Source organism: Oncorhynchus keta, chromosome 28 (assembly GCF_023373465.1).
Source record: "Oncorhynchus keta strain PuntledgeMale-10-30-2019 chromosome 28, Oket_V2, whole genome shotgun sequence".
Taxonomy (NCBI): Eukaryota; Metazoa; Chordata; class Actinopteri; order Salmoniformes; family Salmonidae; genus Oncorhynchus; species Oncorhynchus keta.
The window spans coordinates 53,262,911-53,277,065 of NC_068448.1; the positions used below are offsets into that span (position 1 = coordinate 53,262,911).

General features: G+C 38.4%; 1 protein-coding gene across 1 annotated transcript in view; it reads left to right on the plus strand.

Moving 5' to 3' along the window:
• LOC118361557 (cadherin-18-like) overlaps positions 1 to 14,155 on the plus strand; it is a 215,768-nt gene that overhangs the window by 94,952 nt on the left and 106,661 nt on the right. The window contains exon 4 of the mRNA XM_035741579.2: positions 5,859 to 5,978. Within this exon, the coding sequence (XP_035597472.1) occupies positions 5,859 to 5,978 (120 nt within the window). The remainder of the gene's footprint in view (positions 1 to 5,858; positions 5,979 to 14,155) is intronic.

Here is a 14,155-nt window from a genome sequence, read left to right on the forward strand (position 1 = left end):
ATTGAGTAAATGAATGTCTTCTGAGTGCAACCATATGAAGATCATCAAAGGTAAGGGATTAATTGTATCTCTACTTCTGAGTTTGCTTGGCTGGTTACTGTTTGTAATGATTTGTCTGCTGGGCTATGTTCTCAAATAATCGTAAGGTATGCTTTCGCCGTAAAGCATTTTAAAAATCTGACACTGTGGTTGGATTCACAAGAAGTTCATCTTTAAACCTATGTAAAATATGTTTTGTTTTCTGAATTGTTATATTGAGTATTTCTGTATTTGAATCTGGCGCTCTGCAATCTCACTGGATGTTGGCCAGTTGGGACACTAGCGTCCCACATACCCTAGAGAGGTGAACAAGATGTTTATCTTTCATTTGCTGTATTGGACTTGTTAATGTGTGAAAGTTACATATTTCTAAAAAATATTCTTGAGTTCCGCTACCCCTGCGCTAGAAAGGTTAACTCCAACTGGTTGGACCAATAATCCAGGAGCGCAAGTGCCTAACCACCACCTTCTGGAAGTTTCTATCGTATGCGTCCTTTGCTGGTACGAGCCCACCCTACATCAGATAAAGCTGCTGTGAGGTTAAGAATTGTCTCCTGTACTTCCAAACCTAAATCCGTCACATTAATGATTACCTTTCAGCCATTAACCTCTTTCAGCTAGGAGGCACTATTTTATGTTTGGAAAAATAACATTCCCAATGTAAGCCGCCTATTTCTCATGCCCATATGCTAGAATAATCATAAAATTGACAGATTAGGATAGAAAACACTCTAAAGTTTTCAAAACTGTCAAAATATTGTCTGTGAGTATAACAGAACTGATGTCTCACCTGGCCAATTGCCAGGACAAATGCAGAGTGCCAAATTTTAAAAAATGCTATAAAATTCAAACTTTCATTAAATCAACCATGTACGATACCAAATTTAAGCTACACTCATTGTGAATCCAGCCAACATGTCAGATTTCAAAAAGGCTTTTCGGCGAAAGCCTAAGAAGCTATTATCTGATGCTAGCACAACAGTAAACAATGAGACAATAGCATATTTCAACCCTGCAGGGTTGAACGCAGAAATAAAATATAAATCATGCCTTACCTTTGACGAGCTTCTTTTGTTGGCACTCTTATATGTCCGAAAAACATCACAAACGGTCTTTTGTTCGATTAATTCCGTCGATTTATATCCAAAATGTCCATTCATTTGGCGCGTTTGATCCAGAAAAAAACAGCTTCCAATTTGCGCAACGTCACTACAAAATATCTCAAAAGTTACCTGTAAACTTTGCCAAAACATTTCAAACTACTTTTGTAATACAACTTATTATTTTTAACCGTTAAAGTGAACCGAGGTGGGTTGGCCGAGTACATCAATCTGGCCAACCCAGTCTCTCTAGAGTTATTGCTTTCCTAGGGAATTGTTTAATGTTTACCTTAAATCCTACATCTTGACCTTCTTTGACTCATTATTCTGTAGTTTATCTTTTACTTTGTATCAATGACAATGGCGTCATATAATCAGTAGCGGCAGGTGATGGATCTGGAAGTATCAGAAAGGTTACCAAGACTATATGATGCAGCTCAGAGCACCTACTCTTCCCGAAAACCGCCAACCCTCTCCTGCTCTTAGTCGGTCTGCTAGGTACCACCCCATACTCACAATTCTAGGAGCACACACAGTGATGAACGGTCGGGATAGGAAATGTTCGATAAGGAGGTAACCCCTGGACCCTGTTGGTACTTGGCTCTTCTCCTAACTCTGCGTGTGATCAGCAGTGTCAGCAGTGTTTATATGTGTACATACAGTACCTTCTTGCAGTGGGTAACGTGGACCCAAGTGACTCTCTCAGCTGTTTTAATGGCAAAGGCAGTGGTTTTAACAGAACCTGGTATGGGCCTTCCCAACGGGGCTGCTTCCAGTATAATCTCCTCAGGGACTGGATTCACCCCCCCCCCCGTCTCCTGGTTGGATTGAGTGAATCACCTTCTCCTGTAATTCACCTGTAGGACACAAAATCTTGGACATACGGATTTGGTTAACAAACAGTCTTCTCATGTGTTCTGCTAGTGTATATTCTATGTTTACCTGTTCTGGTCCCTAACTCTGGCCTTCTATTTGTTCTACCTGATTAGCTAAACTGTCATCCATTATTCAAATTCATTATCCAAATGGCCCTCCCATGAGGCTGATCAGACCACAAAGGAAAGCCATGATAGAGGTCAAAAGTCATACCACCCTTTTACAGTCGTGTTTCATACTATATTATACAAATTAAAGAAAGACCATCAAACATTTTCTACATGTTGTATCCTAGGTTCCCAGAACATTATCAAAAGAATTCACGTGTTTAATTAAAACTTCTAATATTCCATATGTGTGTGCACCCCTTTAAGATATCGTATCTAGGAAACATGGAAATCTCCTCAAACCTAAAGGCTAAAAACAAACAAAATATTTCCAGGCCTTTTCAATTTGGTAGGAACATGCCTCTATCTCACTCGCTCCCTTCAAGATTACAGCCCCCAGAAAACATCCGAAAGAAAGACAATGAAGCTCTCCTTTTCACAGAAAAAAAACACTTGGTCAGCATTCATTATACTACCCCGATTCAGAAACCCAAACGCTTACTACAAACAAAACCTAATAATAATGATAATTCCATTGTACCCCTCCAATCATTAGTTTTAAATTTCCTCAATGATTCATTATACTTAATTGAATGTGCGCTACCCTTGGTTACAATACTGTACTTTAAATCTACGAAATTCCCCTACTACTTGACTAGTTTAACCCAAGCTTGCTTTGCAACATTAAATCCCATTCAGTATGTCTGCAAACAGTCTCTGAAAATGCTTAATAGGAAACCCTGCCGTTAGACACACACAACTATGATTAATGTGCACTGTCCCTTTAAAATAAAATAAAATCTCAACCTGCAATCCACTTTGCTGAGCTGACATTGTTCCACGCAATGGAAACAGATTATAATGTTAGAATACATTCACTTCCTGTTCAAAGTCACTGGTGTTACCTAAACAATCTATAACTTTACCTTCTCTTTCGGCTTCACCCTTATGAATTGTCCCAGACTTAAAAGCAATATGCAAATCACCAAAATGTATAACCTACATCAGTCAATCCATAAGAATAAAAACACCAATCGATGGGCACAACTCTACCGCAATTATCTCTCCTCTATTATTTAGAATTCCTTAGATGTAGGTAACTGTCTCTTCTATGATTCAGTAATTTCAATATGACTCCTTTCTCAATACGTTATTCCAGTAGATCAGTTAGGCAAGACAACGTATTACATCAAAATATCATCGATGTTATTTAGAATGAATTAGTCTTTCAATTTCATCTAAACCAGCTCTTAAAACGTTCAGTTTATATCTTAAACAAACACTAACAACCGTATCTCTCCCGGCCAAACATATCAATATTTGAATTACAATCAGAATTAATTTTAGTCTATTGGTGCATAGGCTGAGATACGAACTCGATTCTCCCGCGTGTAGGCAAGAATTCAACCCCTGGACCACCAACACTATTGAAATGATAGAGACGCAAATAACCCAATTATTATAATTGTCTGAAGTCGTAAACTCCGGCACGTACTACCAAGACAATTCCCAGAAAATAGAAAAAAGGTCCAAGCGTTTCCCCAGCGAGGATTCTCCTTACTCTCTCTCTCTCTCGTTGTCTCTGCCTCTCTCTTTTTCCTTGTATGTCCCCTTATCTTCTCTTTTCCTTTCCTCTCAGGACCCGTGTCACTCTCTCTATCTCCTACTCAGCATTTAGGAACAATTACTATTATGACTTTTGATAAATTATTAGGTCTCACACGCACATAATTCTTTCCCCTGCTGATATCCTTCTGGCAACTTTCTCTCACCCTTTCTCTACGCTTGCGTTCTTACCTTCTTTTCTGGGATTCAGACAGCCAGGTAGTTAACCCTCAACCTGCTGTTTCCCGTGACTATCTACACACGTCTTATGTATCTACTTTACCATTAAATCACATTTTTCTACATCTAGACGTCTCTCAAATTAATACTTCTTTCTTCATTTTGGGCATTAGATTTACCTCTCCATTTTGGGATTAGATTTATCTCTTATCTCCGGTTAATTCCGGGACCTCCTTTGAGGATTTACTATCCATCGTTAGCAAAACCTTGTAGTTCCTATGCTTATTCTCAAAATCTATGTCTATGTATTTCTATGATCTATGTATGTGCTATTTTCCCTTTATCTTATTCTCAAAATCTATGTGTATGTATTTCTAATTCTGATTAAATTACTCCTATGTGTCTCACTGATGTGTATGTCACTACTCCCTATGTGTGGGCTCACAGTTATTATGCTTATTTTGCTATCTCTTAACCTATGTGTGCTTTTCCTTTCTTGAAACTGTAGAAACCTGTATAGAGGTGCCGATCGGACACTAGGTCTCACACGTATACAACCTATAAGCTATTTTCCAGGGGTCATAAATCCCTAGTCAGCAGCCTATTTTTCTGTTGTTGCTTGTTATTTTGATGTTAATATCTCGTAACTCACTCCGCTAAATTAGGCTTCCCTTCTTCGTTGGATAATCAGATCTAGATGTGCGAAGATCTGACTCTCCCCTTCCTGCTAATATCCCCTAGATTAATTAGATTTAGATCTCAATATTCTCTAGTTTATATTGGTACTGCAGATACCCGGTGTCATTACGGACCCCCTTCTACTGCTGCCTAGGTGGCTCTACACCCAATTCCTATCTTCCATTTGCATAGAATACTTTGTTCCCTTTATAACTTTTCTCCACACAAAATTCTAAAGATAGGTCACCGGCTTAGAATCCCTTATGGGAATTTTAAAATCATCACCTAAACTACACAAAAACAATCAAACATGTCTCAATGTAGCCCGAGCATCAATTCCCCAGAATTCGTGAATAAAGATTTACTGACCTTCGTCTCGTAGACTGGGAAAAGCAATGTAGGTTGGATCTCGTCACCACCTCTGTCATGTACCAGTTCACCACTGGCCTGAAATAAACCCTGAATTCAGAGGTCATGTCTTTGTCTTACGGATCCTGGATCCGCCCATGCACGGTTTTCAGCCGTTTCTTGGGACGACAGAGGCAGGTATTGAGATCCGGCTCGAAGGACCAAATTGTCACGAGAATTATGTTCTCAGTGTTCATAACCCAATTCAATTACACTACTCGGCCTTCAACCCAGAATTTGTAAGATAGTCAAAATGTTTATTCATGAGAGCGCTAGTTCGTTGTACAAAACCATTCATTTTATACTAGCTCCTTACGCACATACTTTCATACACAAACAGTAGATATCATGCTTCACATACATACACACGAACAGTAAGTATCCTATGCACATACTGTATCAATACCCAGCCGACAATAATTAGGGACCGTGAGAAGCACTCCCTGTCCTCGCTCAAGATTAGGGAGTACTCACTGCCTTCTCCCAAATCTCTCAGAGGCCCCTAGCAAGGTCGGCACCGAATTCTGCTCAGACAGTCTGTGTTTAAGATACTAAAAGTATATATTGTACAGATATATAATTTTACTGACTAAAACTACATACATCATTAATAATAATGTAATGATCCTAATCAATTTCATACAATTATATGCTTTCAGGGTGTAACATTCTAGTCATTCATTTAAACATGTAAATTCCATCAACAGTCCTGAAACTATTACTTCTTCAAATAAATATATGAAGTTACCCAACATCAAAACAAATTCTGTATGAATTAAAGGCACTAATGAAGACACATATACTCATAAGTATCACATATCGATAAGAATGCTTGATTCTGATTTTTCTTTCATTATATTTTCAGGTACTTCTGTATATCAAGTTACTGCTTCGGACGCTGATGACCCAACGTATGGAAATAGTGCCCGAGTTGTCTACAGTATTCTCCAAGGACAGCCATATTTCTCTATTGATCCCAAAACTGGTAAGACACATTATTGTACACCTTATCAACTTACTTTGACTGAATGCAGTGCTGGTTTGAATTAGTCATGAAATAGAATCAACATAAAATATTTACACATAGTATACTATCGTCGGATATGCAGTGATTTTTTTTATTGATACTTCGGAATTATCTCCACGGAAATCTCTCCACAATGGTTCCGTGGGCAAATGACATACAGTGTACAGGTAATGACAGAAGCTATCTCTGAGATGTAAGCAAACTACAGCCATAGAGTACCACAGTATACGTCATAACACTCATAAAGCATATAAAGAACTACAACTGCCATGATCATCTGGACGAGACTACCGAATTGAGGCAACGGTAAGAATCTCTGATTTAACTCTCTAATGTTTGCTAAATTTAGTAATAATTAAATTGGCTACATTTTTTTACATTGACAGTTCTGTAGACCCTCTTGTACACGTTTTAGATTGACACAATACCTGTTAGCAAAGGTGTCAGCTAGAGAATAAGTGCAGGAGCTTACAGGGATTTGTAGTCGTGCATGATGTCTACTTTGATGCTAATTAGCATTTTTGATTCTGAGAGTAAATATAGCCGAATATATTAATAAAATCACCTTGTCCGAGAGAGATTTATATGATTATCAAAAAGTCACACCAGGGTAAGCTTACACGAAATCCAGTGGTGTAAAAAGTACATAAATTATAAGTCTAAAAGTATGTGGTTTTAAATATACTCAAGTAACAACAGTAAAAGTTTAAATAATTTAAAAGGTCACCTACAGAACTAAGCCAACCTCCGCGTGAGCTCTGGTTGAACGACAATAACCTAACGAATCGAATTTAGCATTAGCGCAGCAACTGTAGACGTGGGCTAGGAGAGGACAGACAGAGTATCCATTCTACCACGCTCCAGTTCACCACTAGACATTCTTCAGAGGACCAGAGATCCATGCTGGACCACCCCGCCTTCTATCTACGACCAATCTACCGAAGCGCAGCTCAGAGTAAATATTTATTGCATTTTCCTTTTTCAAATGGAGGGTTATTTAGACTGCATAAGATACTGTATTTACGAGAACATAGCTTCCTACGGCCTGATAGAGACACAAAACCTTTTTGTTCCTCAATCTTCCCGCTCTTTCACTCAAACCCAACCCCCTTTCTTTGGGTAACTTGGCATCATATCTGTTCCGTCCGCTAGGGACGTTTTACTTTATGACATCATTTGTAATCAATGTATGATACATTCTGTGTATATGTAATTCTGTGTGATAAGCTGATTCAACTTGTTAGCCAGGGTTCGTAAAGATAACCAATAATTTACAACTTTCAGATGAGCCTGAATAAAGTGACGATTAAATATTGACTGCTACTGACGTAAAAGATTACTAGGTCTTTAAGAGTTTATTCGGAAGATAACAGCTCTATAAACATTATGTCGTGGTGCCCCGTCTTTCTAGTTAATTACATTTACATGATTAGCTTTATCAGGTAATATTAATGACAAAGAAATTATTTGATAGAATAGCATGTCATATCACTTAATCCGGCATAGCCAAAGACACGACAGCACTAACCTCATTCCTAAAGAACTGTTTTATTAGGTTAATGTTACATTTTTTGAGTAATGTGTTTTTTTTTATCGGAGCGGTAGATCTTGGCTTGCTTTTTGACTGTGAAAGTGATCTTGACTCAGAAAAGTTTTTCATTGATTATTTTTTATTTCACCTTTATTTAAACCAGGTAAGCTAGCTAAGAACAAGTTCTCATTTACAACTGCGACCTGGCCAAGATAAAGCAAAGCAGTGCGACAGAAACAACAACACAGAGTTACACATGGAATAAACAAGCATACAGTCAATAACACAATAGAAGAAAAAAAGTCTATATACAGTATGTGCAAATGGTATGAGGAGGTAAGGCAATAAATAGGCCATAGTAGCAAAGTAAGTCAAATTTAGCAGATTAAGACTGGAGTGATCGATGGGCAGATGATGATGAGCAGATGATGGTGAGTAAGTAGTGATACATACTGGTGTGCAAAAGAGCAGCAAAGTAAGCATTTTTTACCGATGGACTATATACAGCTGCAGCGATTGGTTAGCTGCTCAGGTTGGTGACCACTGCTTTAAGGTATTGTTCAGCTCCCTATTTACTCTGTAGGCAATCACTAACAATCTCCTCTGAGGCCATTTGTATTAGATGCACTCTCCCTCTCTGGGCTACAGTCAGCCTTTAAAATAAAATTTAAAAGAAAGGTTTAAACTGTTTCAGTCTTTTCAAAAATGCATATTTTGTTTTAGATGGCCTTACATGATTCTATAAAATATTTAATGCGGATGGCAAAGTGCACACAATACTTCTGTGTCTGTGTAAGATGGCAAGGGTGTGTATCATACATGTGTCTCGTAACATGAACTACTCACATAGAAGCAATGCTTTAATGACCTAGATGAATGAAAGATGAAGACTAGTTCAGATATGTCTCTTGGGAAAGTCTCTCCATAGAAATGTATATGATAAAACATGTTGCAGTAGAGCATTGCAGCCTACCGTATGTCCCAACAAAATTAACATCTCCCCATTGCCTAATCAATAACTGGGTGTTGAAACCTCTGTAAATGCAGTTGGTATTATTGAGTGTAAAAGGGTTCATTGTTATTCTGCACCAAGCATAAAGTATGTAATGGTCATTTTTACCCATATGCAGCGCTGTGCTCTTGGTCATATTTCCGATGGGTTGTTTTGCTCGGGCTGACTCTGCATCGTGTCTGCATTGTAATTCAGCATGGGTCATGAGGCATGGAGGGAGGTGCAGGGATGTGTGTGTGTGGGGGATGCGATCGAAGGTGGAGCCAGCAGCTGCTCTCTCCACTCCATAGCAGTGTTAGCCATGCATGCTAATACAATACTGTCTCTGTCTGCTGTTTTAGTAACTAATCTGTCCAATCCTTTTCACTAACCGAAAGGTGGCTGGTTTGAGCAAAGCACTTAACCCTAATTTGGTCCATGGGTGCCATACTATGGCTGACCCTGTAAAATAACACATTTCAATGTACCTATCTGGTGCGTGACAATAAATAAAAAACATTAAAACTACAACGAGAGTCTACTAAGGGCTATAGCACAGAGGGTACCGGAATGAGTTTCCTATACAATTTGTGGTATCTGAAAGGTTTATGGCCTGGTGCCCCTTTCCCAAAAACGAGCACGTGAGTGAGTGAGTGAGTGAGTGAGTGAGTGAGTGAGTGAGTGAGTGAGTGAGAGACTAACTACTGATGGTGGTAAATCAAGTTTTCTGATTATAATGAAAGGTGTCTGGCAGGAGTCGGTTCTGAGTCCAGTACTTTTTATTGTATACATTAACAATACTGGTTTGTCTGTAAAATAATTGTAACCTGTATGTGGATGATACTGTGTATTCTTTTGCCCCCACTGTTGACCAAGTTCTATCTGAATTATAGTCTTCTTTTATTGTTTTACAGAAAACCTTTATTGATCTTAAATTCGTATTGAATGCAGATAAAACAAAGTATATGTTGTTTTCTAGAGCACACAAAAATTGTTATAATGATTTAAGTATATGTACCTTGGATGGTCCCAACATTGTTCGTTTATGTCCCTGCTTACAAATATCTGGACATTTGGATAGGTAAAAAGCATATTTCTGAGTTATTAACTAAGAAGTTGGGCTTCTTCTATAGAAATAGGTCATGCCTCTCAGTAAATATTAGAATGCAGATCATTCAGTTGACATTTATTCCTCTCCTAGACTATGGTGACATCATCTACATGAATGCAGCTGCCACTTCATTATATCAGTTAGAAGCAGTTTACCATAGTGCACTTTGTTTTATCACGAATGACAGGTTTTGCACTTATTACTGCTTTCTCTGTCAGAACGTAGGATGGCTCACGCAGGTCGAAGCACTGCATTTTATTCATGTCACGTTCGTCGTATACATAATGAGCGGACCAAGGCGCAGCGTGAGTAGAGTTACAGATATTTATTAAAGTGAACCTTCAAAACAACAAAGAATAAACGAACGTGAAGTTCGTAGCACACATAGCAATAAACCAAAACAAACCAATATCCCACAAACGCAGGTGGGAATAGAACCACACTAAGTATAATCCCCAATTAGAGGCAACGATCATCAGCTGCCTCAAATTGGGAACCATACTCACACCAACAAAGAAATTCTATACTAGAACACCCCCTAGTCACGCTCTGACCTATTGCACCATAGAGAACCCCAAGGGCTCTCTATGGTCAGGGCGTGACAATTCATTTATAAAGCCCTTTTGCTAAAACACCCACATTACCTGACATCTTTACTTACCCATAGAAGCACGAGTTACCATACCCGATCACAGTGATGGCTAACTCTGGAAATTCTGAATTTTGCGACAGACTTAGGAAAATCTGCTTTAACCTTTTTGGGATAGGGTGCAGCATTTTCACTTTTGGATGAATAGAGTTCCCAGAGTGAACTGCCTCCTACGCTGTCCCAGATGCTAATATATGCATAGTAGTATTGGATAGAAAACACTCTGAAGTTTCTAACTGTTTGAATGATGTCTGTGAGTATAACAGATCTCATATGGCAGGCAAAAACCTGAGAAGAATCCAACCAGGAAGTTTGACATCTGAGGTTTGTAGTTTTTCAAAGCTTGGCCTACCGAATATACATTGAGATATGTATGAGGTTGCACTTCCTAGGGCTTCCACTATATGTCAATTGTCTTTATAAACTGGTTTGAGGATTCTACTATAAAGGAGAGGCTCATGGGACCTCTTTCAGTCAGTGGTCTGGCAGAGAGCCTAGGTCTCATGTTGCGTGCTCCCGACAGAGTTACCTCTCATTCCAGTGCTTTTTGAAGACAAAGGAATTGTCTGGTTGGAACATTATTGATGTTGTATGTTAAAAACATCCTAACAATTGATTCCATACAGCGTTTGACATGTTTCTAAAGGACTGTAACGGAACTTTTTGAGTTTTTGTCTGGATGAAGTGCCTGTGCCTCATGAAGATGGATTACTGGGCTGAACACGCTAACAACAAGTGGCTATTTGGACATAAATTATGGAACTTTATAGAACAAATCAGTCATTTATTGTCGAACTGGGATTCCTGGGAGTGCCTTCTGATGAAGATCATCAAAGGTAAGTGAATATTTATGGTGTTGTTTCTAACTTTGTTGATTCCAAAATGGCGACTATTCCTCTGGCTGTTTTGGGTTCTGTGCTCCGTTCTCAGATTATGCTTTTTCCGTTTTTTTTTATCTGACACAGAGGTTGCATTAAGGAGAAGTATATCTTTAATTCTGTGAATAACACTAGTATCTTTTATCAATGTTTATTATGAGTATTTCTGCAAAATTACCGGATGTTTCGGAATTAAAACATTACTGCATGTAACACGCCAATGTAAACTGAGATTTTGGGATATCAATATGCACATTATTGAACAAATCATACATGTATTGTGTAACATGATGTCCAATGTGTCTCTTCTGATGAAAATCATCAAAGTTTAGTGATTAATTTTACCTATATTTCTGCTTTTTGTGACTCCTATCTTTGGCTGGAAAAATGTTTGTGTGTTTTTTCGACTTGGCGGTGATCTAACATAATCATATGTTGTGCTTTAGCTGTGAAGCATTTTTTAGTTTGGACACGATGGGTAGATTAACCTCATAGTCTACCAATACCGGATCCGGGTTCGTGACTATGGCTCAAGCTCATTAGCATAACGCACAATGCGAAAAAATATTCCTAAAAATATTTAACCTCCACACATTAACAAGTAAAATAGCTCAAATGAAAGATAAACAAGTTGTTTATCTACCCAGCAAGTCAGATTTCTAAAATGTTTTACGACGAAAACATAGCACATATTTATGTCAAACCACCACCACAGACATAGCTCATTTGCATAGCCAAGTACGAAAAAATATGCAATCAACAAACGCAGGATTAAAAGAAAAATCATTTCACTAACCTTTTGAAATCTTCATCAGATGACAGTAATATAACATGTTACACAGTACATTCATTTTTTTTTCAATAATCTGCCATATATATCCATATATCTCTGTTTACAATGATGCATCGTTCAAAAAATGCTACTAAAATGTCAGGAGAAATGCCGATAGCTCCGGCAGATAACGTCAGCTAACAAGGAATACACATCATAAACTTTGACTAAATATGCATGTTTTACATATGTATAGGAAGATACACTTCTTCTAAATGCAATCGCTGTGTTACATTTATTTTTAACGTTACAGGTTGCGTTCACTAGGCTATACTAGGAGTCGGCGCTCCAAAATTAGCATTATCGCTCCTCTATCTTGGAGTCGACAGAAACCCACATTTACCACATAAATATTCCCTTACCTTTGCTGTTCTTCCTTCAAAAGACCTTGAAGGGATTATACTTACCAAACCAGCGTTTAGTTTTCAAGTCTGTGTCTTTCGGTTCTCAAAATAGCCACATTTCGGTCGAAATGTAGGCAAAATTCAAGTGGATGCGCACCAAAACGTTGAAATTACATATTATATGTCAAGTAAACTTGTCAAACTATGTTCATAATTAAGCTTTAACATGTTATCAAAGTACTGAGTAAAGTATCTGAATACTATGTAAATATGATATTTAATGTTTAATAAATTAGCATAAATGTCTAAAAACCTAGTTTTGCTTTGTCAATATGGGGTATTGTGTTCAGATAAAATTGATCAAATCTAGAATAAGGCTGTAACCTAACAAAATGTGGAACAAGTCAAGAGGTCTAAATACTTTCCAAAGGCTCTGTGTGTTTGTATATATATATATATATATATATATATATATATATATATATATATATACAGTACCAGTCAATTGATATATACAGTACCAGTCAATTGTTTGGACACACCTACTCATGCTCCATGCTTCATGGTGGGAATCACACATGCAGAGATCATCTGTTCCACCTGTCTATTGTCCATTGCTCATGTTTCGTGCCCCAAGCAAGTCTCTTCTTCATATTGGTGTCCTTTTAGCAGTGTTTTGTTGGCAGCAATTTGACCAAGAATGCCTGATTCACGCTGTTTCCTCTGAACAGTTGATGTTGAGATGTGTCTGATATTTGAACTCTGTGAAGCATATATTTGGGCTGCAATCTGAGGTGCAGTTAACTCTAATTTTATTTTATTTTATTTTTATTTCACCTTTATTTAACCAGGTAGGCTAGTTGAGAACAAGTTCTCATTTGCAACTGCGACCTGGCCAAGATAAAGCATAGCAGTGTGAACAGACAACACAGAGTTACACATGGAGTAAACAATTTAGCAAGTCAATAACACAGTAGAAAAAAATGGGCAGTCTATATACAATGTGTGCAAAAGGCATGAGGAGGTAGGCGAATAATACAATTTTGCAGATTAACACTGGTGATAAATGATCAGATGGGCATGTACAGGTAGAGATATTGGTGTGCAAAAGAGCAGAAAAGTAAATAAATAAAAACAGTATAAAAACAGTATGGGAATGAGGTAGGTGAAAAAGGGTGAGCTATTTACCAATAGACTATGTACAGCTGCAGCGATCGGTTAGCTGCTCGGATAGCTGGTGAGGGAGATAAAAGTCTCCAACTTCAGCGATTTTTGCAATTCGTTCCAGTCACAGGCAGCAGAGTACTGGAACGAAAGGCGGCCAAATGAGGTGTTGGCTTTAGGGATGATCAGTGAGATACACCTGCTGGAGCGCGTGCTACGGATGGGTGTTGCCATCGTGACCAGTGAACTGAGATAAGGCAGAGCTTTACCTAGCATGGACTTGTAGATGACCTGGAGCCAGTGGGTCTGGCGACGAATATGTAGTGAGGGCCAGCCGACTAGAGCATACAAGTCGCAGTGGTGGGTGGTATAAGGTGCTTTAGTGACAAAACGGATGGCACTGTGATAGACTGCATCCAGTTTGCTGAGTAGAGTGTTGGAAGCCATTTTGTAGATGACATCGCCGAAGTCGAGGATCGGTAGGATAGTCAGTTTTACTAGGGTAAGCTTGGCAGCGTGAGTGAAGGAGGCTTTGTTGCGGAATAGAAAGCCGACTCTGGATTTGATTTTTGATTGGAGATGTTTGATGTGAGTCTGGAAGGAGAGTTTGCAGTCTAGCCAGACACCTAGGTACT